At 41.8% G+C, this 23,841-nt stretch overlaps 1 protein-coding gene across 1 annotated transcript in view; it reads left to right on the top strand.

Moving 5' to 3' along the window:
- The first annotated feature begins 5,426 nt into the window (after nucleotides 1-5,426).
- The window catches only part of FRMD7 (FERM domain containing 7), a 72,820-nt gene continuing 54,405 nt past the window's right edge, over nucleotides 5,427-23,841 (top strand). Inside the window, exon 1 of the mRNA XM_046673747.1 lies at nucleotides 5,427-5,573. Within this exon, the coding sequence (XP_046529703.1) occupies nucleotides 5,427-5,573 (147 nt within the window). The remainder of the gene's footprint in view (nucleotides 5,574-23,841) is intronic.

Below are 23,841 nucleotides of genomic sequence, written 5' to 3' on the forward strand. Positions count from 1 at the left end.
AAAATAATTGTAACAAATATGATAGAAAAGGGGTTAATGGTATTAATATAATTTTAAAAAGCTCATACAAGTAGAGAGGAAAAACTGAAAACCTCCGGAGAAAATTAGACAAGGAAAAATTTCGTAGAAAGTATGTATTGCTACATATAAAAAATATTCAAGCTTACTGTGTAACAAAATCTGCAAATAAAACAAGAGAAATAGCACTTTATTGTTGTATATTTAAATTATCTTGTTTTTAAAAACTCCAAGATACTATTATCTTATATAGTTAGTGATTCCTTATCCCCACATATTTATTGTTTTCTTTGCTCATCAACCCTTCTTGGAATCCAGGCCTTCCGTCTCAAATCATCTTCCTTCTGCCCGGAGTACACATGCTTCAGCATTTCCTTTATTGTGGGTCTGCTGGTGACAAAGTCTCCAAATGTTTGAGAACTGTATTTCTTCCTTGTTATTCAAAGATATTTTCATTGGGTATATAATTGTGTGTTGGCAGTTATTTTCTCTTACCACATTGGTGATATCATTCCAGGGTCTCCTGGGTTCTCTTGTTGCTATTGAAAAGTCAGCTATTGCTCTATCTCTCCTACAAACATGATGTTTTTAATCTATCTTTAAAGGCATACATTACTTTTTAAAAATTTCATTATTATCTTTTTTTTAATTTTTGAAAGTTCTATTTGTTTCTTTTTCATCTTTGCTAGCTATTTGTAATAGTTTCTCGTTCCCGGAAGCTATTTTAGAGTTTGCCGTTTATTTCTTTAAACATATCAAGCAGAATTATTTTCTAATCTGTGTCTGATCATCCCAGTGTCTGAAGTTTTTATGGATCTGTTCCTCTCGCCTGTTGTTTCTCACTCAAGGTGTCTTGCTTCATTGCGTGCGTATTTACTTTTGGCTCTCAGCCGCTCACAGTCCTTGGAAAATTACCTGTGGCCTTGGATAAAGATGTGTTTCTCCAGGCCAGATATGTGTTCACTTCTGCCAGATGCCTGGGGGCACTTCTCGCCTGGGACCACACTGCGCTACATTCATGTCTTGAAGTTGTTTTTCTTGTTGTTGTTGCTTGTTTACTACACAGGCAATGTGAATTTAGGGCATTAAATTCATACGGGAGCTGGATTGTGGTTACAACTTCTCAATGATGGTCACTCCACCCACCTTCCCCCTCAAGTAGCTGTGATAGGCGACAAAGCAACTTGCCGTACATTTTCTTTAGGATGGGTGTTTATTTGTGATTCACCTTTATGCTGAGGATGTAGCCCTTTGGAATACTAGATTTATGAGGGCGGGGACTCCTAATTAGACGCCCCATCTTGGTAAGGCCCTGAGCCTTACATTCTGTCTTTGTAGCTGGAGAAATCATATACACACACACAGAGCAACGCTCAAGTTGAACTTGTTTGGCAAATGTCCTTAGGGAAAAATTAGCTTCAGTGCTTGGTTTACCTCTTTGGGTTACCACCTTCACTTAGATTTGAGCCTAATAATTCCTTATTATCTTGTTAGCTTTTTGATACTTTTAAGAAGATATATATATATATACACACATATATATGTATATATATTTTAAACTTTATCCAGCAGTTTTGTTTTCTTCTTGCAGAATCTGTTCAAATACCTAGACAGTCATATTATCTGAAACTAAAACATGTATTTCATCATGAATGAAATTAACAACGATTTTTATTAAAAGATAATCCTCACTCTTAGCAAGCATATGGTGAAAAGAGTACTCACACAATGCTGGTAGGACTGTACATTGAGTGTAAATTAGCTCAACCTTAAAAAGAGGGCTGTTTAGTAATATATATCTAGAATCTCTTAAATGTTCATAAGCTTGACTAATTCCACTTCCAATCATATATCATAGTAAATAAGCAAAAAGGCACACAAAAATGTATACTTGAGGATGTTTATTGAAATATTGTTTACAATAGCAAAAAAACCTTCATGATAAATCCATAAAATATTATGCAGTCATTCATTAATAACTATATTTTATAGAATATATAGTGACATAGGGAAATGTTCTCGATATAAGATTGACAAAATCGGACTACCAAATTGTATATAACAGCGTAATCCTAATATATATTTATGTGTGTATATATAAATATTGTATATGCATGGAAACAAATGAAAACATTAATGGATTTGTATAATATCTCTCTCTCTGTATCTATATACACACACATATAGTGGGATTATGGCTCATTTTTACTTCCTTCTTTGTGAATTTTTGAAAATTACATATTCTTTAGGCTAGCATATATTTCTTTTATAATCAGAAAAAAGTTCTTAAAAAGGCAACACGTTAGAATTAACTGTGAATATTCACAGCAATTCTTTAAATGGTTGATGTTCTTATTATACAAAGAACTCACATAAATCTAAGAAAAGCCCTAAGACTCTAGATATAAAGATATCTTTATGTTGCTGTCAATAGCACTTTGAGTCTCGTGGACCTAAATTCAATGGTCCAACCAATATTGAAGAAAACCCTTTCTGCCTAGCTGAACAAATGGATTTTCTTTTACTCAAGGGAAAACCACCCCGCCTCTTGGAGAGGCAGGAAAGCTGTGGCTACACATCTTGAGCTCTATCCTTTACATAAGAGGTAAAGAGGAGCCCCTGGTCTGCGTGTGCACACACATACTTGAACACACACGTACACGCATTTTTTTCACTCTCGTCTCCTCTTTCAGCCCCTGAAGAGAGCTACCACCATACTTTTTTTCTAGATGTTTTCAGGGGGAATCTCACGTGTGCTCATGAATAAGTGCTGTCAGTTTCCACATGGCTTTTGTGTTTTCTTTTTCCTATTCTTCTGCTCCAGCTTACATCCTCTGGATGCTCTTGTGTGATCTAAACATCACTGTATTTTCTGGGCATAGCTGACACTTATGCTGTATAATGCTGCATTTGGAAAGTACTGTACCACATCCACTGGGTACCAGCTGCCCCCACTGGCTTCTACAACTCACTCTGGGCACTGCTGCTACTTCTATGTGGTAATAGTTTCTCCTGGTAACAGCTTTTCCTAGATACCACCAAAATTAGTACTGGGCATCACTATCTTGCGCCCAGAGTAACTGTTGACACCTTGAAGCCTTGCAGCAAAGCCATCACAGATAGTCGTGCAGGTTGGACACTGTACAAGAGATGCCTAAGCAGAGAGAACAAGGAGCCTGAAATCCAACCTGCATCCCCCTGCCATACAGTATGCATGTATTGTTGAATCTGTCTTGGGAAAAGGGCTGGATGCCTATTTCTAACTCACCTGCTCAGAGAGGGCAATGTCCCCTCACAAAGCTTTAGGGCTGCCTAGAGCAGGTGCCATTTTCTAATTGATATGAAGATACAGTATAGACTAGTTGCGACTCTGCCTATAAATGTCAAAGTATATGGTGTTTGGTACAATTTGGCAGAAAATGTCTCTCCTTTTTAGGCTATGCTTGAATGTAAGTTCTCTCTGCTTTGTTCACTGCTATAGTCCCAACACCTAACACAGGATCTGGTACAGAGCAGGTTTAGATAAATATTTGTTGACTGAATACATAAATGAATTACTGAAGTCCCGAAGCAGTCGTCCTTGTACCCTAATGACGAAATGTTTTTGTAAAATAGCACTTTTCATTTTTATTGACTATGCCATCTTGCGCTCCCATAAGGCTCAGACATTGAATCCCTGGGGGTGGGCCTGGAGGCAAATTCAAGTGACAGCCACTGTGCTCTACTCAGAATTGTCTCTCCCCTCTCGTGACTAAAGCTTTCTTGCTGGGCCAACTTTGTCTACCTGACTCTTTCTTTCCCTAGAGTAAATTACCTCCCAGGAGGCTCCCTAGTCTGTCGATACAAATACCTCTCTGAGGGCCTGCCCCACCAGTTTCCCAGCCACGCCCAGGCACGTGTGAATGCTGGCAATTGACACAGCTTAGGCTCAAGCTAAGCCCCTCCCTCCGCCTCAACTGTACACACATATATAACCACATTTAATATATTCATAATCATACCAGATGCCAACATGTCTGCTCATGCAGATCTACACATAAACTCCTACATCTATGTAAGCACTCACACATGTAGAAAATAAGCACTCATGTGCAAGTGCACATACACACATGCACATACAGAGGTATATACCCAGTACACCTTCTTTTAAAATTAAAAAAATTTTTTTTTGAGGAAGATTAGCCCTGAGCTAACATCTGCTTCCAATCCTCGTCTTTTTGCTGAGGAAGACTGGCCCTAAGCTAACATCCATGCCCATCTTCCTCCACTTTATATGTGGGATGCCTGCCACAGCATGGTGTGCCAAGTGGTGCGTAGGTCAGTACTGGGGATCCGAGTCGGCGAACCCCGGGCTGCCGAAGTGGAGTGTGCAAACTTAACTGCTGCGCCAGTGGGCCGGCCCCCCAGTACACCATTTTAACACACTTCTAGTTAGAGCTGGTCCTTTGCCAAGAACCTTGATCCCATTTTTCAACTCTATAACAACTCCTCTCTTTTTGACCTAACTCCCTCAATCTAAATTCACACACAGACCCAGCTAGCAGGGGTGACTAATCCATTTCAGTAACCCAAGGAGTTTATATCTCTAGGCTCATTACCATTCACACTTGCACAGCCGTTCCTGTCAAAGCATCTTCAGGGACTGCCCAGGTCTCCTGCTTTCTTATTTGAGCCTCGATTAGGAACTTGTAGTTAAACCTCAACCATCTTACAGCTGAGGTAGAGAGATGCATCCTAGATAGAATGACAAACTAAATAAGAAAGTGGTGAGACAAAGACAGAAACAATGTATAACGAGGATTCTGAAAAGCCAGGAAGCACTGCTCTTGAGGGGAGTCGGGAGAGAGGTCCTGAATGAGATATCATTTAAACCGCGCCTTGAAGGCTCTATGGGAATTGGACACACAAGGACAGAGGCAGGAAATTCCAGGAGAAAACAAGAATGTTCACAAAGGTGCAGGGGTAGGAAAAAGTGATGTATGCGAAGAACTGTAGTAGTTCAGGCATTGGCAGTGAGGAAACATGAAGGGGGAAAGTTGGCAGGATAAGATCATGGAAGTTCTTGTAGCTCTGCCAAGAAGCTTGATCTTTATCTTCAGAAAAATTGGGAGGCATAAAAGAGTTTTAAGCAAAGGAGTCATACTGGCTGCTCTGTGGAAGGTAGATTGAAAGGAAGCATGGCTGAAGCCAAGGAGACCTGTTAGCAGGCTATGCAAGACTGCATATTAAATATGGCGACAGAGTGGAGCTGGAGAGAAATGGACGATTGTAAAAGAGATTTAGGAGGCTGGGAGTAGCAAGAGATAAGGCTGAAGGGTTAGACAGAGATTGGACTTTAAGAACTATCGGGAACTGTTGAAAGGTCTTAAGCCATTGAAAGGTCTTTAAACAAGAGAGATCCCATCAGAATGGCGTGTCACAAAGATCACTCTGGCTGCGGTGTGGAGAAGGAGGTGGAGGGGAAAGGAGTGGAGGCAGCTAAGGAGGATGTTGCAATCATTAAGCAAGAAGTATTGGTGGCCTGGTCTCGGGTAGTGGCAGTGGAAGTAGATTCAGTGAGTGGATTTAAGAAGCTTATTACAGTGGTATATTTGACAGAACTTGATGGCAAATATATTATGAAAAGCAAGAGAATATCAGTAGATCCCACTGTGGGCCTGTATTTGGTCTTCTATAAGCTTTAAAAGCAAAAAAAAAAAACAAAAAACAAAAACTCCAACACTTCTCCTTAGTCAACAATGACGCTGCAGTCTTACTCATGGGAAGAATGTGGGTTTTGTGATGGGGCCAAAAAAATTATTACCAGCACAGAGAACATTTATTGAGTCTACATTCAGATAATGCATTTGGCTTGGTCCCCTCCACTCTTCAGATTGCCTTCTCCCAGCTTGTGCAGTGAGAACCGATATTTCTAAGGCTGGCCTTCCAAGCCTTCAGGCAGAAAAGAAAAACAATGACGGCAATAGCTTCCTTTAATAGAGTGCCAGCTCACTAAGTGTCAGACTCTACACATACTTTCATTTGTTTTCCACACTAAATCCTCTTTCCAAGCTTATGAGACAGATATTATTATCCTCATTCTCCAGATGAGGAAAGTGAAGCTAAGAGAGCCACAGCTGGGTCATCTAATGACACGGTGGTTTTGTTCCAGTCTGTCTAACTTCAAGGGCATGCTCCTTCAAAGACAGTGGTTCTCAAGCTCGCTGCACATTAAAATCACCTGGGGAGTATTTTTTTCTCTTTCTCTTTTAAACAGCTTTATTGAGATAATTGATACCATACGATTCACTCATTTCCATGACTTTAGTATATTCACAGGTATGTGCGATCATCACCACAGTCAATCTTAGACTATTTTCATCACCTCAAAAAGAAATCCCACACCCATGAGCTATCACCCTGCTATCCTCCCAAACTCCAACCTGGCCCTAAGCAACCATTGATCTACCTGCTGTTTTTAGAGATCTCCGTGTTCTGGACTTTCGTATGAATGGAATCATAGAATATTTGAACTTTTGTGACTGGCTTCTTTCACTTAACACAGTGTTTTCAAGGTTCATCCAAATTGTAGCTTGTATTAGTCCATCCTTCCTTTTTATGGCTGAATAATACTCCATTGTATGTATATACCACATTTTGTTTCTCTCTTCATCCATTAATAGACATGTGTTGTTGTTTCCATTTTTTGGCTATTTGAATAGAGCTACTTTAAACCATTCGTGTACAATTGTTTGCGTGGATATATGTTTTCACTTCTCTTGGTATATGCCTACCAGTGGAATTGCTGCGTCATATGGTAACTCTATATTTAATCATTTAAGGAACTGCTAGACTGTTTTACCTGGGGAATTTTTAGAAAATACTAGTGCCCCGCCCACCCAATCATCCTTCTGACAAATGAATCATACTCCCTGGGGCTGGTTTCTAGTTAATTCCAATAATCCCCTCCATCAGTAGATTCCAGTGTGTGCCCTGCGTTGAGCACCACTGCATTACATCATAATTTCAGTGGCATTTGCAATATGGCACCACTTCAGGTTATCTATTTTTGAAGAATTATTAACCACGAGGATTCAACAAGAAGCCAGTGCTTCAATATTTGTTCATTAGCTAGGCCAACGACCCTGGTGACTCATGATTCTTGGAAGAGAAGCTTTGACTAGAACTTTCAAGACTTGTAGCCCTCTTTTCTGTCACCAAGGCTGATCTTCAGAGTAGGAAGACTGAAAGGCAAATATTGGGCCGGGTTATCAATGTGCTGAGAAGGTATTGTTTCCACATACTGTTGCAGTGCCTAGAATGATACCATGAAAGATTCCTTCACTGGGGTCCGGAAAAATTATGGGTCTTCAAGAGTTCCTTAAGAAACTACAAAGCTCACTGGTAGAAAGGAAGTTGACAGAGAGGGAGAGAGCCAGGTGGAGACATGACTTCTTTTTGGCAAGAGGCAAAGGGAGGGGAAATTGGCAGGAATGATGGCTTGCCTTCGATCAGCCCCTTTCTGCCCTCAGGCTGTTCCATGTTCCCACATTTATGCAGAGTGAGGTACTTTCTGACTCTGCCAGCGGGGGCACTAGGGGCGGGGATGGAGGGTGGGGGTGGGGATGCATGAAGGGGGCCCAAAAAGACACATCCTGGATTTCATCATTCCACTCAAGGAGAACCCCTCCCTGTTTGGCTCAGCTCAGTGCCTGGAGATTTACAGCTGAAGATTTTCAAAATATTTCCAGGAGTATGTTTATATCAAAACACACTGAATCAATTGCTAATTATGAATTCTCTGTCCACTTCATATTGCTTCCAGGCCTTTGCCCTGTGACTCTTCCACTCAATTTGTTTCAAAAGAAGAAATGCCACACTTCTGAAAATTCGGCCATTTCTCGTCCTCAACATGTGGTTTCTAGTGAAGATATGTACAAAATGCATCCGCATATGTTGCTTACAATTTTGACCCTTAAAAAACTTTGTGAGGGGGCTGGCCCAGTGGCTTAATGGTTGAGTTTGCGTGCTCCACTTCGGTGGCATGGGGTTCGCAAGTTTGGATCCTGGGCGCGGACCTACACACTGCTCATCCAGCCATGCTGTGGCAGCGGCCCACCTGGAAGAACTAGAAGGACTTACAACTAGGATATACAACTATGTGCTGAGGCTTTGGGGAGGAAAAAAAAGAGGAAGATTGAAAACAGATGTTAGCTCAGGGCCAATCTTCCTCAAAAAAAAACCAAACCCAAAACAAAGAAACGAAACTTTGTGAGATATTATTATCTCTGTTTACAGATGAGGAAACTGATGCCTAGGGATGGTTAAGTTACCCAAAGACACACTACTAGTTTTGGGCAGACATGGAATTAGACCTTGGGTCTCCTGATTCCATGCTCTTTCTGCTCTACCCTGCCTAGATGAAAATCCACTATGCCTGAGAAGCATCTATAACTGAAAGAATCAACCTCAAATATAATTTTGTATTTTTATCCTCAAATTTCTTCAACCCCTGAGCTCATAACAGGAGTAAAGAGTAAAAATCATCACTAAGTGGCATTAAAGAATCAGCCGAGCTCCCATAACATGAATTTACAATGAGACTAATTATTGTTGTTTGATTTTAATATTTACAGTATCATTTAATGCAATAGTTCTCTTTTTTTTTTTTTTTTGAGGAAGATTAGCCCTGAGCTAACTGCTGCCAATCCTCCTTTTGCTGAGGAAGCCTGGCCCTGAGCTAAGATCCGTGCCCATCTTCCTCTACTTTATATGTGGGACGCCTGCCACAGCATGGCATGCCAAGCAGTGCCATGTCCGCACCCGGGATCCAAACCAATGAACCCCGGGCCGCCGAAGCAGAATGTGCGCACTTAACTGCTGTGCCCCTTGACCGGCCACCAATAGTTCTCTTTTTTAAGGCTCCAAATCCTTTTGGAAATGTCAATACAATGGGTTGTCTGTTCAGATAAATGCACATACCATATATATATGGAAAATTTTTATGCAAGTCAGAGGATTTATGGAGTCCATCTTTGGACCCCAGGTTATGAAACCCATAAATGGAACAGGAACAGGAAAGAAAGAAACACGACTGTGTTTGTCTAGAATTGAGGATTAGCAAGACAGATATGACAGAAATTACAAAGCAGAGCAAATTTCGACTGGAATGTTTGACAGAGCAGACCATTGAGTTTGGGTTGGAGAGAAAACTAACGAAGCTAGAAGGTAGCTGCTAGACTTGGAAAACGAAAATGGAGGATGGGACTTGAGGTCTTGATGAAACTGAAAAACAAGTTTATTAGGATGGGAGATTGTGATTAGGAAGGGAGGGGAGTCTCAGAATGAGAAGTTTCAGAGATGGAGCGCTCTCCTCTGAGCTTCAAAGACATATATCCAGCTGCCTAGTTAACATCTCCACATGAATATCTAACAGAATTCAAAATTTATTCTTGCTGAAACAGAATTCTCCATTTTCTCCTTCTACCCTAACCTGTCTCTCTTCCAGGCTTTCCCATATCAGTTATTGGCACCATTCAGGTGCTGCAGCCAAAAGCCTGGGTCATTCTTGATTCTTCTCTTTCCCTCTCACATCCAATCCATTTGCTGCTCCTGTCAGGTTTGCCTCCATCGTGTATTCTGTATCCGCAGCTTCTCCTCGTCTCCCTTGCCACCAGTCTAGTTACAGGACAAGCTCATCTCTTGCCTACACTACTGGAATAATCCTTTAACTGGTCTCTCTACATTCAAAATTGACTCCCCTGATCCATCTTCCACCTAGTGGCTAGAGAGGTGTTTTAAAAATGTAAAGCACATATCACTTTCCTGTTTAAATCCCTTCGGTGACTCTCCATTGTCTTCATCATACAGTCCTAGCTCCCTAACATGACTTGGAGACATCCCGGAGTCCTCTCTTTCCCCATCCAGTTCCTGATCCCCCATACAGTCTATCAGTAATCCTATTGGCTCTTTCTCCAAACCTCCTCTGTTGCCTCCAGAGCAGAAAGCCGTCATCACCTCTCCCCTGGATTACTGCAGTAGACCCCTGACCAGTCTCCCGCCCACCACCCAGGCCCTCCTCCTCTGCGGTCTATTCGCAGCACAACTGCTGTTCTTATTCTTCTACAGCTTAAGCCACACCTTGCCACGCTTCTCAAAACTCTATGATGATTTTCTATTCCATACAGAATAGAACAAAATCCAAAGCCTGTATGTGGGCCTACGTGGCCTTCAGGGTGCTGGCTTCCTATCAGCCTCTGACCTGATTTCCCACTACCCCTCCTTTCTCTGTTCCAGCATGGTAGCCTTGTTCTTCCTCGCTTCTGCCTCGGGGCCTTTATGCTTGCCCTTCTCTCTGGTTAGAATACCGATGTCTAATGCCCATGTCATTCCTGCACTTACTTCAATGAAGGAAGTAAAATACCATCTTAATGGTGATGCCTTCCCTGACGACCCTACTTAAAATTATAACCGAACTACCCCCTCCTGCTAATTTCCCTGCCTCCAGCTCGTGCTCCCTATCCCCTTCCCTGTTTTATTTTTCTCCATAGTAGTTAAAACCATGCGATGTCCTATATGACTCACTTATTTAGTTTGTTCATCAGCTGTCTCCTCCCACTAGAATATGAACTACACAAGGGTAAAGTTTTTTCTCTTTTGTATAACTGTATTCCCGGTGCCCAGAACCGTGGCTGGCACATAGTAAATTCCATATCAGTGTATGTTGAATGAATAGCTGAAAAGCCTCTACATGATCTGGCCTCGCCTACCTCTTCATCCTCATTTCTCCACTCCCCCTTCATTCTCTGCAGACTCTGCATTTCTCTCATCAGAGCACTTACCACACTTTATTATTCCCTGTTCCCTGTCTTCCTAACTACACTGTAAATTCCATCAGGGCTGGGGTGTTCTCACAACAGTATCTTCAAAGTCCAGCACAATGCCTGGCACTAGAGTCGGCACTCAATAAATGTTTGTTGAATGAATGAAAGTGTAGGAGTTCAGAATGTTCTGAGTAAGGGGGGAGATCACTTATAGTTGGATGAATTGATAAGAAAATGCTTCATAAGGAGATGTCATTTAAACGGACCCTTTAAAAAGGTGGCGGTTTTCAAAGTAATTCAGGTAATCCCGGTGAGAGGTGACGGTGGCTTTAGACCCTGGAGGTAGCAGAGTGGGGAGAGCTTTTTAAGGACATGGAGCTCTAGTACTTCCTCTTTCCTTCCCTTCCTGAGCAATTCAGTCCCCTTGCCATTAAGGGGGATGGAGCAAAATGCAGCTTGGAGTGAGAAGTCAGAGTCAGAGCATGGTGAGAAGGGTGTCCCCACAGAACCCCAGCATTTGTGCAGTCAGATGCCTAGCAGGTGCAGAATGTCAGAGTCTGAACAGTGTGGGCAGGATGCCCATGCAGGAGAAGACCCAGCAGGAGACGTCCAAGCCCAAATGGAGGGTGTTCCTCTGCGAGATGGGCACGTGCTATAGGATGTTGGAACCTAAGTGGGGGACAAGGGTCTCCATGAAGGGGGAAAGCTCAGCATCAGAGTCAGAGCAGGGTAAGAAAGGGCATCCACGTGGAAGGACGGCCAGACGTGGGGTGTGAAGGCATCCACACCTGGGAATGGCCCAGCATGGGGTGCCAGAGCCTGACCAGGTGAGGAGGTTGTCCGTTCCTGGGTGATGAAAGCATTCATGGAGGGGCAGCCTGGTGTGGGATGCTGCAGTCCATGCAGGGTGAAGAACGAGTCCACAAAATAATAAGACAAAGGGAAAAGGAGTAACTTCACAGCGGAAAAGACTGTCAGACACCACCTTACCCAAGTGATCAAAGTGAATATGATCAGTAACACAACACAATGAAATCACGTGCACTCCCCACCCCCGATAGGATGCAATGAAAAGTCCAAAGCATCACATATGTGACAATTGTGCCCCAAATGCTGAGGAAACATTAGACAAACTCAAATGGGAGATGCCTACATAACTGGCCTGCAATGTTCAAATGTATCAGATTTTTAGATTTAACTAAATTTTAAAAACTTGGAAAATATTTTTAAGAAAAATGATAGACAAGGGGTTAATAGCTTTAATGTATGAAAACTCATACAAATAGAGAAGAAAAACTTAAAACTGCAAGAGAAAAGCAATTGCTTTATACTCATTTGAGGAATGTCATTTCTCTAACAAATCAGGCTGGTAAAGAGCCAGTTGCTTCATAGAATCCTGCATTTGTCCTTCACTGCACTTTTTCCTTCACAATTGTTATTAAGAAAATGTTTGCATGTCTTTGTATTTAGTGTCTGTCTTCTACACTGGACTGTAGACTCAAAGAAGGCAGTGATCTTTTTTGTGCATGCATTTTTTATTGAGTTCATAATAGTTTACATCATCGTGAAATTTCAGTTGTACATTATTTCTTGTCTGTCACCACACAAGTGCTCCCCTTCACCCCCTGTGCCCACCCCCCACCCCTGTTCCCCTGGTAATTGTGCCTGTTTTTTGTACATTGCTGTGGCCTCGTTATTTAGTAGAGTATTTGGTGTATAGTTCTCAGTCAATAAATACTGGTTGATTGAATAAATGCTAGGAGAGAGAGAGAGAGAATGAGAGAGAGGTTAGCCTATAAGTTATTTAGAGAAAGAGGCCCCTTGCAGGTTGGATACTGTGGGCTGGCCACAATGCAACCCAGGAGCCAGTGGGGATGGGAACAGTTCCATTTACCCATCTGCTTTTGAGTCAGGCTCTAAGACAAGTGTAGGTGAAGTTGTCTGTGCAACTGTGGAATACTGGAGCCCCCCAGCAGAAACCTTCACAATGCTGGCACCTAGGGCATGGAGAAACTGTCAACCTGCCAACAGGAGATCCAGCCTGAGAACTTGGCAGCCTCAAAGCTTTACCCGGAACTGACACACATCCGGAAGAGTCCACCACAGAAGTTGTCTCTGCCCTGCAGCTTCTGGCAGGGATCCAAGGTCACTTTGCGGTAGTCTTCCAGGACCCCAATGCAAAGGCAGCAATTGCCCAACAGTGTCTTCTGGGACTTCCCACAGTGGGTAAGCTCTCACATAGGGTCACCTTTCTTGTCTCATTTTCAGACAGGAGCTCTGGCCCTGAGCTTTTTCTAAGCTGTTGGGGGTAGAGAAAGGGGAGCCTTCCAGGCAGAGAGAAAAGTTTAAGAAAAGGCATAAAACAATAATACACATTGGGATCCTACAAGTAGTTTGATATGACTGAAGCTCTGCGGAGGAGGGGTAGCAAACCAAAAGGTGAGGTTCAAAGTGCAAAAGGCCATCTCTTGAATGTCTCACTAAGGAAACTGAACTTTATCCTGTAGGCAATGGACAGCGACTGGACTGTTTCATGCTGTGACATTTTCGTTCTGAACGCCAGGTGGAGAATGGTTCTGAGTGAGAGATAAACCCTGCAAAAGTCTATTAAAATAGCCCAGAACAGTATAATAAAGGCTCAAACTAGGGTAAAGGTAGTGAGTACAGAGGAAGAGTCAATTAAGAGAGGCAGAACCTGTAAATGAGATGTGAACGGTGAAGAAGAGACTAATCTAGGCTGATGGTCCTTCCACTGAGGTAGACAATATAGGCAAAAAGTGAGACTTGTTTGGACACGTGCAATTTGAGCTGCCTGAAGATTATCTTAGTAAAGGTGTCCAGTCACTAATTGGATACACTGGTCTGGAGCCCAGAAAAGAAGCGAAGGCTGGAGATGTAGATTTGGAAATCATCAACATATAACTAAAGCTGTGATAGTAAATGGGATCACTCACCGAGGGTGTAGCCTGACAACAGAAAGCTAAGGAGAGAGCCTGGGAAATTACCAATGATTAAAGAACGGTCAGAGGAAGAGGAGAGAGCAAAGGGATTGTGAAGGAGTGATCACTGAAGTTGGAGAAAAAAGCAGAGGTTATATCTCTTAAGTCAAGAGAGAGCATATTTTTGAGAAATGGAGAATGGTCAATAGCGTCAGATGGCACTGTGAAGTCAAGCGGTGTGAGGGCTGAAAAAAATTGATCGAATGTAATAATTAGGAGTCTATTAGGGACCTTTCCTAGGGTCCTGTTCAAGGGACGATGTGAGTGCAGAAGATTGACACCATTAAGAGTATGAAGGAAATTTCTACATCCTAAGATTCCTTCATAACTATATAAAAGCTTCAGAATTCCGTGGGCAAATATACCTTTATTTCAAAAATGTACTTTCAGTTTTGAAAATAAATGCAAAAATATGTTCCCAGTGAAAAAATGAGAGTTCTGTCTGGGTCAAATATTTCATGGCAGCACAAGAGATGTTGTAGAATCTTAGAGGTCATGGCTTTAATGTTTGGCTCTGGTTCATGAGTGTGGTGCGGTCCAATGGAAGCGCTATCTGTGGATGACCGTGCTAGCATATGGATGGACATTGTAGAGTATTTGCACACAAGGCATGATTATAATACGGTCTTTGGTAAGTTGGGGTACAGGAAGGAAGATATTGGTCAAAGCCAGAGAAGTGGTGCTGAATATCAGGTCCAAAGGACAGGTATAACCATAATCAGTGAAAGGAATCATGAGCTCAGCAGATAAAAGAATCAGAAATAAGGAAGAATGGCTAGGGTAGGAAGTTCAGAACTAAGGCTGCGAACAATATAGGGGTTAGAGGCCTGTTTGGGGGAGGTGCTACCTTTGTGGTCTGCACTGGCAGGCTCAGTGGCTTCAAGGAGCTGCACAATCCTGCCCAATGAGGCTGATAAGAAAAGCCTCTTTAGAGGCCGGCCCGGTGGCACAGCAGTTAAGTTCGCACTTCCGCTTCTTGGCGGCCCAGGGTTCGCCGGTTCGGATCCCAGGTACAGACATGGCACCGCTTGGCAAAAGCCATGCCGTAGTAGGCGTCCCACATATAAAGCAGAGGAAGACGGGCACATATGTTAGCTCAGGGCCAGTCTTCCTCAGCAAAAAGAGGAAGATTGGCAGTAGTTAGCTCAGGGCTAATCTTCCTCAAAAAAAAAAAAAAGCCTCTTTAGAGTTCCTGACCTAGGTAAAGAACCCCTGAATGAAAGTTCAGCCTGGTTTCTGAGGAAGCATGACTAGCTTGTAAGAGTTAGACTTTTGGTCTATCTAGAGTCCCAAGGCTATTCTAAGTAGAAGGTGTCATTTCTGAGAAGTCCTTGCTTCAGGCCAAGGGTCAAAACATGCCCACAACTTGACCTTACTATTCTGTTAGTATTATAGTGAATTGCATTCCCCCAAGAGATATGTTGAAGTTCTAACCCCTAATACTTCCGAATGTGACCTTATTTGGAAATAAGGTTGTTGCAGATATAATCAAGTTAGGATGAGGTCAGAGTAGAGTAGGGTGGGCCCTTAATCCAATATGACTGGTGTCCTTATAAGAGTAGAAAAGATCCAGAGAGATACAAAGGGACAATGCTATGTGATGACAGACGCAGAGAGTGGGTGATGAAGCTTTAATCCAAGGAACGCTAAGGATTGCTGGATATCACCAAAAGCTAGGAACAGTTGAGGAAGGATTCTGCCCAGAGTCTCAGAGGGAGTAAGGTCCTGCTGATGCCTTGATTTTAGACTTCTAGCCTCGAGAACTAAGAGAGAATCAATTTCTGTTGTTTCAAGTCATCCAGCTTGTGGTAATTTTTAGGGTGGCCCTCAGAAACAAATACAGTTAACAAGTATAAAAGAAGACCATTGCTCCAGGAACAAGCTTCCAGGCAAGAGAATAAGCTCTCACAAGAGGGATTACTGTAAAGATCCTATTCAGATCGAAATCTCTGGGTACTTGATAGAATTGACAAGCTGCAAAGAGTGATGAGAATCTTGGTGCCATTCCAAGGATTTTGGACGATCTTTCGCTCTTGGAGAGGTTTAAGCTACCTTGGTCCATAATTTCTAAAGTTGGAACTGGAAATCAAAATTTATGTCTTTGTTTTGGGTGGCTTTTCACAAATCAAATCCAGATTTTTAGTCAAGCTAGTATCATTGTAGTGATAATAAATAACAATAACCACAAAATATGTAAAAGGGAAATAAACCTTTGTGTGGGTGCATGACCTTTGTATTTGCCTTTCTTTTTTCATTAATAGACTTTATTTCTAGAACAGTTTTAGGTTTACTACAGAAAAATTGAGCAGAAAGCACAGAGTTCCCATATACCCAGCCTCTCCACTCCTCCACTCCCAACCCTGCACACAGTTTCCCCTATTATTAACATCTTGCACTAGTGTGATTCATGTTACAATGGATCAAACACTATCAATACATTATTATTAACTAAAGTCCATAGTTTACATTAGAGTGCACTCTATGTTGTACAATTCTGTGAGTGTTGATAATGGATAATGTCATATGTCCACCATCACAGTATCATATGGAATAATTTTGCTGCCCTGAAAATCCCCTATGCTCCTCTCATTGATCCTTCCTTCGTTGGAACCTCTGGCAACCACTGATCTTTTTACTGTCTCTGTGGTTTCCTTTTTCCAGAATGTTGTATAGATGGAATCATATAGTAAGTAGCCTTTTCAGATTGGCTTCTTTCATTTAGCAATATGTGTTTAAGGTTCTTCAATGTCTTTTAATAGTTTGATAGCTCATTTCTCTTTTTTTCCTCCCCAAATCCCCCCAGCACATAGTTGTGTATTTTTAGTTGTGAGTCCTCCTAGTTGTGGCAAGCTCATTTCTTTTTAGTGCTGAATAATATTCTATTGTTTGGACACACCAGTTTGTTTATCCATTTACCTATCAAAGGACATCTTGGTTACTTTCAAGTTTTGGAAGTTATAAATAAAGCTGCTGTAAAAATTCACGTGTGGGTTTTTGTGTGGATGCAATTTTTCAATTCATTGGGGTAAATACCAAGGAGTACAATTGCTGCATCACATGGTACGAGTATGCTTGATTTTGTAGGAAACTGCAAACAGTCTTCCAAAGTGGCTGTACCATTTTGCATTCCCACCAGCAATGAAGGAGAGTTACTGTTGCTCCACATTCTTGTCAGCATTTGATGTTGTCAGTGTTTTGTATTTTAGCCATTCTAACAGACGTGTAGTGGCATCTCATTGTTGTTTCAGAAAATAAACCTTTTGGGGCTGGCCCCGTGGCCGAGTGGTTAAGTTCGCACGCTCCACTGCAGGTGGCCCAGTGTTTTGTCAGTTCGAATCCTGGGCCTGGACATGGCACTGCTCATCAAACCACACTGAGGCGGCATCCCATGTGCCATACCTAGAAGGACTCACAACGAAGAATATACAACTATGTACCGGGGGGCTTTGGGGAGAAAAAGGAAAAAATAAAATCTTCAAAAAAAAAGAAAATAAACCTTTCAGGAATAAATAGCTTAAAATAAAAGCTAGAAAATTGACTCCTCTAAGATTCCTTTTTTCTTTCTTTTTTTTTTTTTTGAGGAAGATCAGCCCTGAGCTAACATCTGCTGCCAATCCTCCTCTTTTTGCTGAGGAAGACTGGCCCTGAGCTAATGTGTGCTCACTTCTAGACTGGCCCTGAGCTAAGATCCGTGCCCATCTTCCTCTACTTTATATGTGGGACGTCTACCACAGCATGGCTTGCCACGCGGTGCCATGTCCGCACCCAGGATCCTAACCAGTGAACCCCGGGCTGCCAAAGTGGAACGTGCACACTTAACCACTGCACCACAGGGCCGGCCCTCCTCTAAGATTCTAAAGGAGATTTCTACAACCTAAGCCATTTCTTTATAAATATGTAAAACCTTCAGAATTCCATAGGTAAATGAAACTTTATTTCAAAAGTGAACTTTCAGTTTGAAAATAAATGCAGAAATATGTTCCCAGTGTTGAAAAGGTGGTTCCTGAATTGTCGCACAGCTTGTGAGAATGGAAGATACACATGGCAGAGCAAAAAGAAAGAACTTTTGCTCCAACTCCTAGAGTTTCGGTTACCACCTCTATGATGATGACTTTCTATTTGGTATAACCAACTCTGACCTTTGCCCTGAACTCCAGTCACTTATTTCTCGCTTCTTGATTTGCATCTCCATCCACAGCCCCTGTCACTATAAAACACTATATGCCTCGGTCTTAGACTGATGACCTTGGGACTTATTGAACATGGAAGAGAAATGAACTTCTGTTGTTTGGGGATTTTCTATTGCATGTAACTGAACGTAATCCCAATAATACAGTATTATTCAGCCTTCTCTGCCTTGTCTTAAAGATAAGGTCTTCCCAAATCCCTGTTTGACTCTTAGGAATGTATTTTTCAGTGTGGGATATAAAGCAAATTGAGCCCCAGGTATTCTCTCGCTAGCCCGGCAGAGGACAATTCTACTTGGATGGACCCCTCTAAACGGAGATTGTCAATAAATGTGTGCTCACTTCTAGTTTCAAACTCAAAAGGCCATTTCTGAAGTCCAAGAAGAGCAGTACTTTTGATCATAACTGAGGAATATGTTAGAGGTGGATCATTTCATTTTACTCATTTCTACTCATGTATTAGTCTCGGGCAGAGGCACTGGAGTGTAATGGTTAAGAACATGGACCCTGAAGCCCTATTACCTGAGTTTAAATGCCAGCTCTGTCATGTCTTAGCTATGTGACCTTAGGCAAGCTGCTTAACCTCTCCATGCTTCAATTTCCTCACCTCGAAAACAGTGATAATAATAGTGCACACGTTATCAGATTTTTGTGAGGATTAAATGAATTAAAACACAGGACACACACATAAGCACATAGAACAATGTCTGGCACATACAAATGCTTGTTATTAGTGAATATTATAATTATTAACTTTATTACCCACTGGGAATATGATGGTGAACAAAATAGATACTTCCTCTTGCCCCCATGGATCTTACAGTGTAGTACAGTAAAGTTGTGATTAGTGCTACAAAGGGGCTCATGAGCATGCTTAAGAGGGAAATCAATTCTGGTCCAGGTAATCAGGCAAGACATCTCCGCTCCAACAGTGACATTTAAGCCGTGACATGGAGAATGAGTAAATTAGCTTGGAGAAGAGGGCTAAGAGAAAGAGGAGGAGGGTGAGAGAACCCAGGATGCTTTGGTGGTCTCTAATATGTCTCGGGTGCTCAGCCTGCTGGACAACATTTCTAGCAGGAATTGAGGCCGCCTACAGAGAAGCACTGCATGCTCTGCAGTTCAGAGAGAAGGGCCTTGAGGGCCAGGGAGAAGAGAATACCAGTGGCTTGCCCTTTGGAAACAAGTCCTCTAATCCCCTGGGAGATTGCAATGCAGAGTGGCACAGGCCAGATGACTGCTGGGGGCTACATTTTGTCAAGGTAGATTAAATCATCCATGAAGATATTCTGCAAGGAAAAGTCAAGAGAAGGAATCACACAAAAGTGGCCAAATCGCCACTGCAGCCGAATTTTAAAAGGAGGTCCTCCAACACTTAGGAATCATATTTGCTGTACATATGTGAAGGGTTGAGTCAAGAGACCTCAAATGCTCAAATGTATTCCTGGCATGCACAACCTTAAATTAGTGGGGCTAAATAAAGCTGTGGCCTGCCTTTTCTGAAAGTTTGCCAACCACTGATATAGATCATGTGGGACATGGGGCCTCATCTGGGCTGATCTTAGGACAGACATTGGAGCTTGCTTTCTTGCTGAAATGTCTGACATCAGCCCTAATTTTTAGTCATGTATCTCTTTCTCCAAGACATAAAGTACTCGGGGCCCTGGAGAGGGTAAGCCTAGTCCCCATTAAGCTAAAGAGTTCCTTGTCTAGAGAGCGAATGATTGATTCCTGGTCCCAAGTTGTTTTTTACCCTCTGCATGGACCCATCACCTTCATGGCTTTTAGAGATGCCCTTTGACTTTTGAGCAACATGTAAAGTGTTCTTTTAGTTTGCCATCAGTAAACACTTCAGACCTCCCGAGCAGTTCCAAGTCACGCTCCACATCACCTTGTTTGGAAACATCACCATCTGGTGGATTTCACTGTATCTGCTCTCAAAGACCTGGCTGTGTTCTACCAATTGAGGGCATCCATGACTTACTAAGTGTTTCAGCTGTACACTGACTCTGAGATTGGTATTTGAGGAAGCCGGAGTTGAGGGGCAAATATGGAAGAATGTACTATGCTTCATGCTTGTGAGCTGAAATCTTGGAACACAATCAGCTGGATATGTACTGCTTGGTTGGCTTTTCTTGGCAGCACGATGTGCCCCCTGTCCCCCTTCTCTTAAAAAGTTTCCTTGCACCTCCATAAACCTGGATCATCTTTGCAGGGATCACAGGGAATTTTCAAGGAGTGGAAAGGAACTAATAAATGGCTGTCCTTTCCTTCATAGCCTGTTGAACTCCAATCCCTGGAATCTGACAGGAGGCAAAACTGCCTTTCTTCAAATGCAGGCCCTCCCTGGCATGGTCAATCCCAGGGGCCTCTGATCAAGTGATCCCCTAGGAAGACCAGCCGAGATACATGCTGTGGGATCCACACTGCTTTTCCTTGTTTTTAGCCAAAGCATTAGTGATGTCTCTTGAACACTGTCTTTCATTAGTATCAGTGTAGAGAGCAGAACAGCCATGTTCAGTTCTAGAAGAGAGTATCTGCTCAAGTAAAAAGTCTCTGGGCTTTGGAGTTAAACAGACTTTGATTAAAATCCCAGCTCTCTCAGATACGGGCTGTGTGGATGAAACACAGACACATCTTCACGCAAGCCCTGCTACTTCTGCTCCCTAGCAGCAAGTAAGTCAATCTCTCCAAGCTTTCATTCCCTTATCTGCAAAATGGGATGATCATAGCAGCTACTTTACGCAGTTGCAATGAAAATTAAATAAGAAAGCAATGTTGTTGTAATTAACTCTCACTTGGTAATTTTAAAATGCAATATTTTAATTTATTTGGTGTTTTGTTGCAGTTTCGACAATAAAAGAGTTCAAATCTCTTTCTTGCTGTCTAAGCCGAAAGCCCTTACTCAGAACTGATTCATACTTAGAATGATGTTCTCTGAAAAAAGCAGCTATTTAGTTCCTAACAAAAGCGGGTTTTAACGATCCAAAAGATTGTGTTTAAGTTATGGATCCACTTTAGATCTAATTATCTGATTTGTTTAGAGTGATCTTACTCAACTTTGTTTTCCAGGCTGCAGGGTTCTTTTCTCAAATGAATTCTCACTTCAACTCCCTACATAGTAAATAAATAAAAGCAAAGATGCAAGGGTTGGAGCTGGGGCTGGGGCTGTAGCTGGGGGAAGAAAAGCAAGATTTTATTTGCTTTCCACTAGAATGTAAGCTCTAGAGCAGCATATATTTTCCCTATTTTGTTCATTCCTGCATCTACAATGGCTACAACAATGTCTTACATTAACAGGGCTCAACAGATATTTTTGAATGAATGATGAATGAATTGCATATGAAGAAGACTGGCACCCAAGAAAATCCTAATGCCTCTTACTCAAGTAAAACCCTGCAGGAAATTGAGCGACATATTGTTGGTGTGAGAATAAGAACTTCCACCTTGAGAAGAATCATGCCCTCACTTGTCACCCACCTATTTTGTCATCCCTCTTGCTAGTCTTCTCCTTGGATGGTTAGGTGTGTCATGGGAGACTGGCTGTGCAGGGAACCAAAAGACACCAGACAGTGACTTTGCCCTCATCACTTCTTTCCCACCTTCTCAAAAACCCCTGGACAAATAACACAGCTTGCAATAATCAGACTGAGCACGTGGTGAAAAACAAATATGTGCCACAATTAAGCAAATACCGTCTTCAGTAATAGTGCATCAATAAGAACAGAAGGCAACACACTTAGCTCTGTAGTCAACAAGTCAAATTTGAGATTTGGACAAATAAAGTTAACAGGCAGCCTGATGGAAAAAGAACAGATTCAAACTTTTGAGTCAACAGGCCTCAGATTACAGGTTTGCCAGTAGTTGCTTGGGTGATCTTTGGGTAAGACCAGTCTGATCCTCAGTTTTTCCATCTGCAAAATAATCTTCATGTTTTATCTGATGAAAATAGTACCCACATCATAGGTTTGTGTGGAAATTAAATGAGCTAATTAGCTGATTAGCAAAGTGCCTAACTCATAATGAACACTCAATAAAAGTTCATTTTCCCAGAAGTCTCAGAACAGTCATTTAAAGATAAACTTTTATATAGAAGTCCCAAAGCAAAATTCCAGGATGAATACTGCACAAATTCAGAGACTTGATCAGGCGCGATTGCTGAGATCTAATGAAGGCATGTTTTAAGTGGTGAGGTTCTGATGCATACATGGGAAGAAAAAACAGGATTCCTGAGTTCCATGAGTGAGAGGTAGGTAAAAAGTGGAGGCAGTATGTACACATACTGGTCGAGTTAGGCACTAAAGTCATGAATTTGTGACCTGAGTTAAAATCCCAGCACTGGCACTTGCTGACACTTATTTTTTCTGGACTTTCATTTTCTCATCTGTAAAATGGGGATGATAATAAAAATTCCTACTTCAGGAGGCAGTTGTGAGGATAAAATGTGATAACATAGTCAAACCTTCTGAATATGGTAAGAGTTTGACATATAGGAGTTGTAATTATTAGTATTCTTGGATTAACATGCCTGGAAAGAAAGAATGTGCTAGGAGTGGCAGTTTCTTCAATTCTAAGCATGGGCAGAGACTCACTTCTAGAGAGGTGGTTCTGCATGGATCCCGAGAGTCAGTCCTATGTAGAACTCATTCTAGAAGAGGAAAGCAGAAAGGATGGTTGTGGGAGGGTCCTCGAGCTAGCAAGGTTAGCCAATTTCACTTTCTTGAGTTATCTTGACAACAACCTGTGAAGTAAGCAACCAGAGTGTCCTAGGCTGGGCTCCCCAGCAGGCACTGAGATGAAGCTTCGTGTGCACGTGGTTTATTAAGCAATTGCTCCTGGAAGAACTGGAAAGAGTGGGGAAGGTGGGATACAGAAGGAGAAGAAGCCAAAAAAGGGTGCAATTTTGGGCTAAGTCCCAGCCTTAGTTTTATCCTTCAGGGGAGCTCTGGCATGTAAATTACACATCAGAGCTAGACTTACATACTTCTGCATCAACCATTGGCTAAGGGCTACACTGGATGGATGCAAACACCCAAGACTTTGTGATTATCTGTTGTTTTAGGAAAAGTGGCTCCAATCACCCAAGGACAGTCCTCTTAAGAAGAGTCGCAAGTGCTGGCTGTTAAAGGCAAAATACATAGAAGCTGGGAAGATGGGCACAGAAAAATAGTAAAAGGCATCTGAGAGGATCTGGGCAAAGCACTGACTGACAATATTTGGCTATCCCTGTTTTACGGTGAGGAAACAGGTTTAGAGAACAACCTATCAGAAGTCACTCAGTTAGCAAATTATAGTACCAAGATTGCTACTGTAATTTTTTAAAGATGGTCACCAAGATGTTAATAGTGATTATTTCAGGTTTGTTGGGTTAAATTCAAATGACTAATTCCTTCTTTATATGTTTGTGTTGCCAAACTATTAAAAAAATGAACATTTTTTATATGATCATTAAAAAACTATTTTCATAGGAGATACAGAAAATGAATAAATCAATATACCTAAGAAAGCTCTTTTTGGCGCTGAATTCTACTAAATCCATTGTAATAAAATTAATTAACTTCCAAGACTATTGGCCCTTATATAAGGGACCCCTGAAGAAGGGAAATATAAAACAGTGAGAAAATAATTAGTAAGATGGCATTAGTATGTCTTTACCTATCAATAATTACTCTAAATGTAAATGTATTAAATTTTCCATTCAAAAGGCATAGTGTGGCTGAATGGATTAAAAAGCAAGACCAAACAATATGCTGCTTACAAGAGACTCACTTCAGCTATAAGGACACACATAGGCTCAAAGTGAGAGGATAGAAAAAGATATTCTATGCAAATGGA

The sequence above is a fragment of the Equus quagga genome, chromosome 10 (assembly GCF_021613505.1).
Source record: "Equus quagga isolate Etosha38 chromosome 10, UCLA_HA_Equagga_1.0, whole genome shotgun sequence".
Taxonomy (NCBI): domain Eukaryota; kingdom Metazoa; phylum Chordata; class Mammalia; order Perissodactyla; family Equidae; genus Equus; species Equus quagga.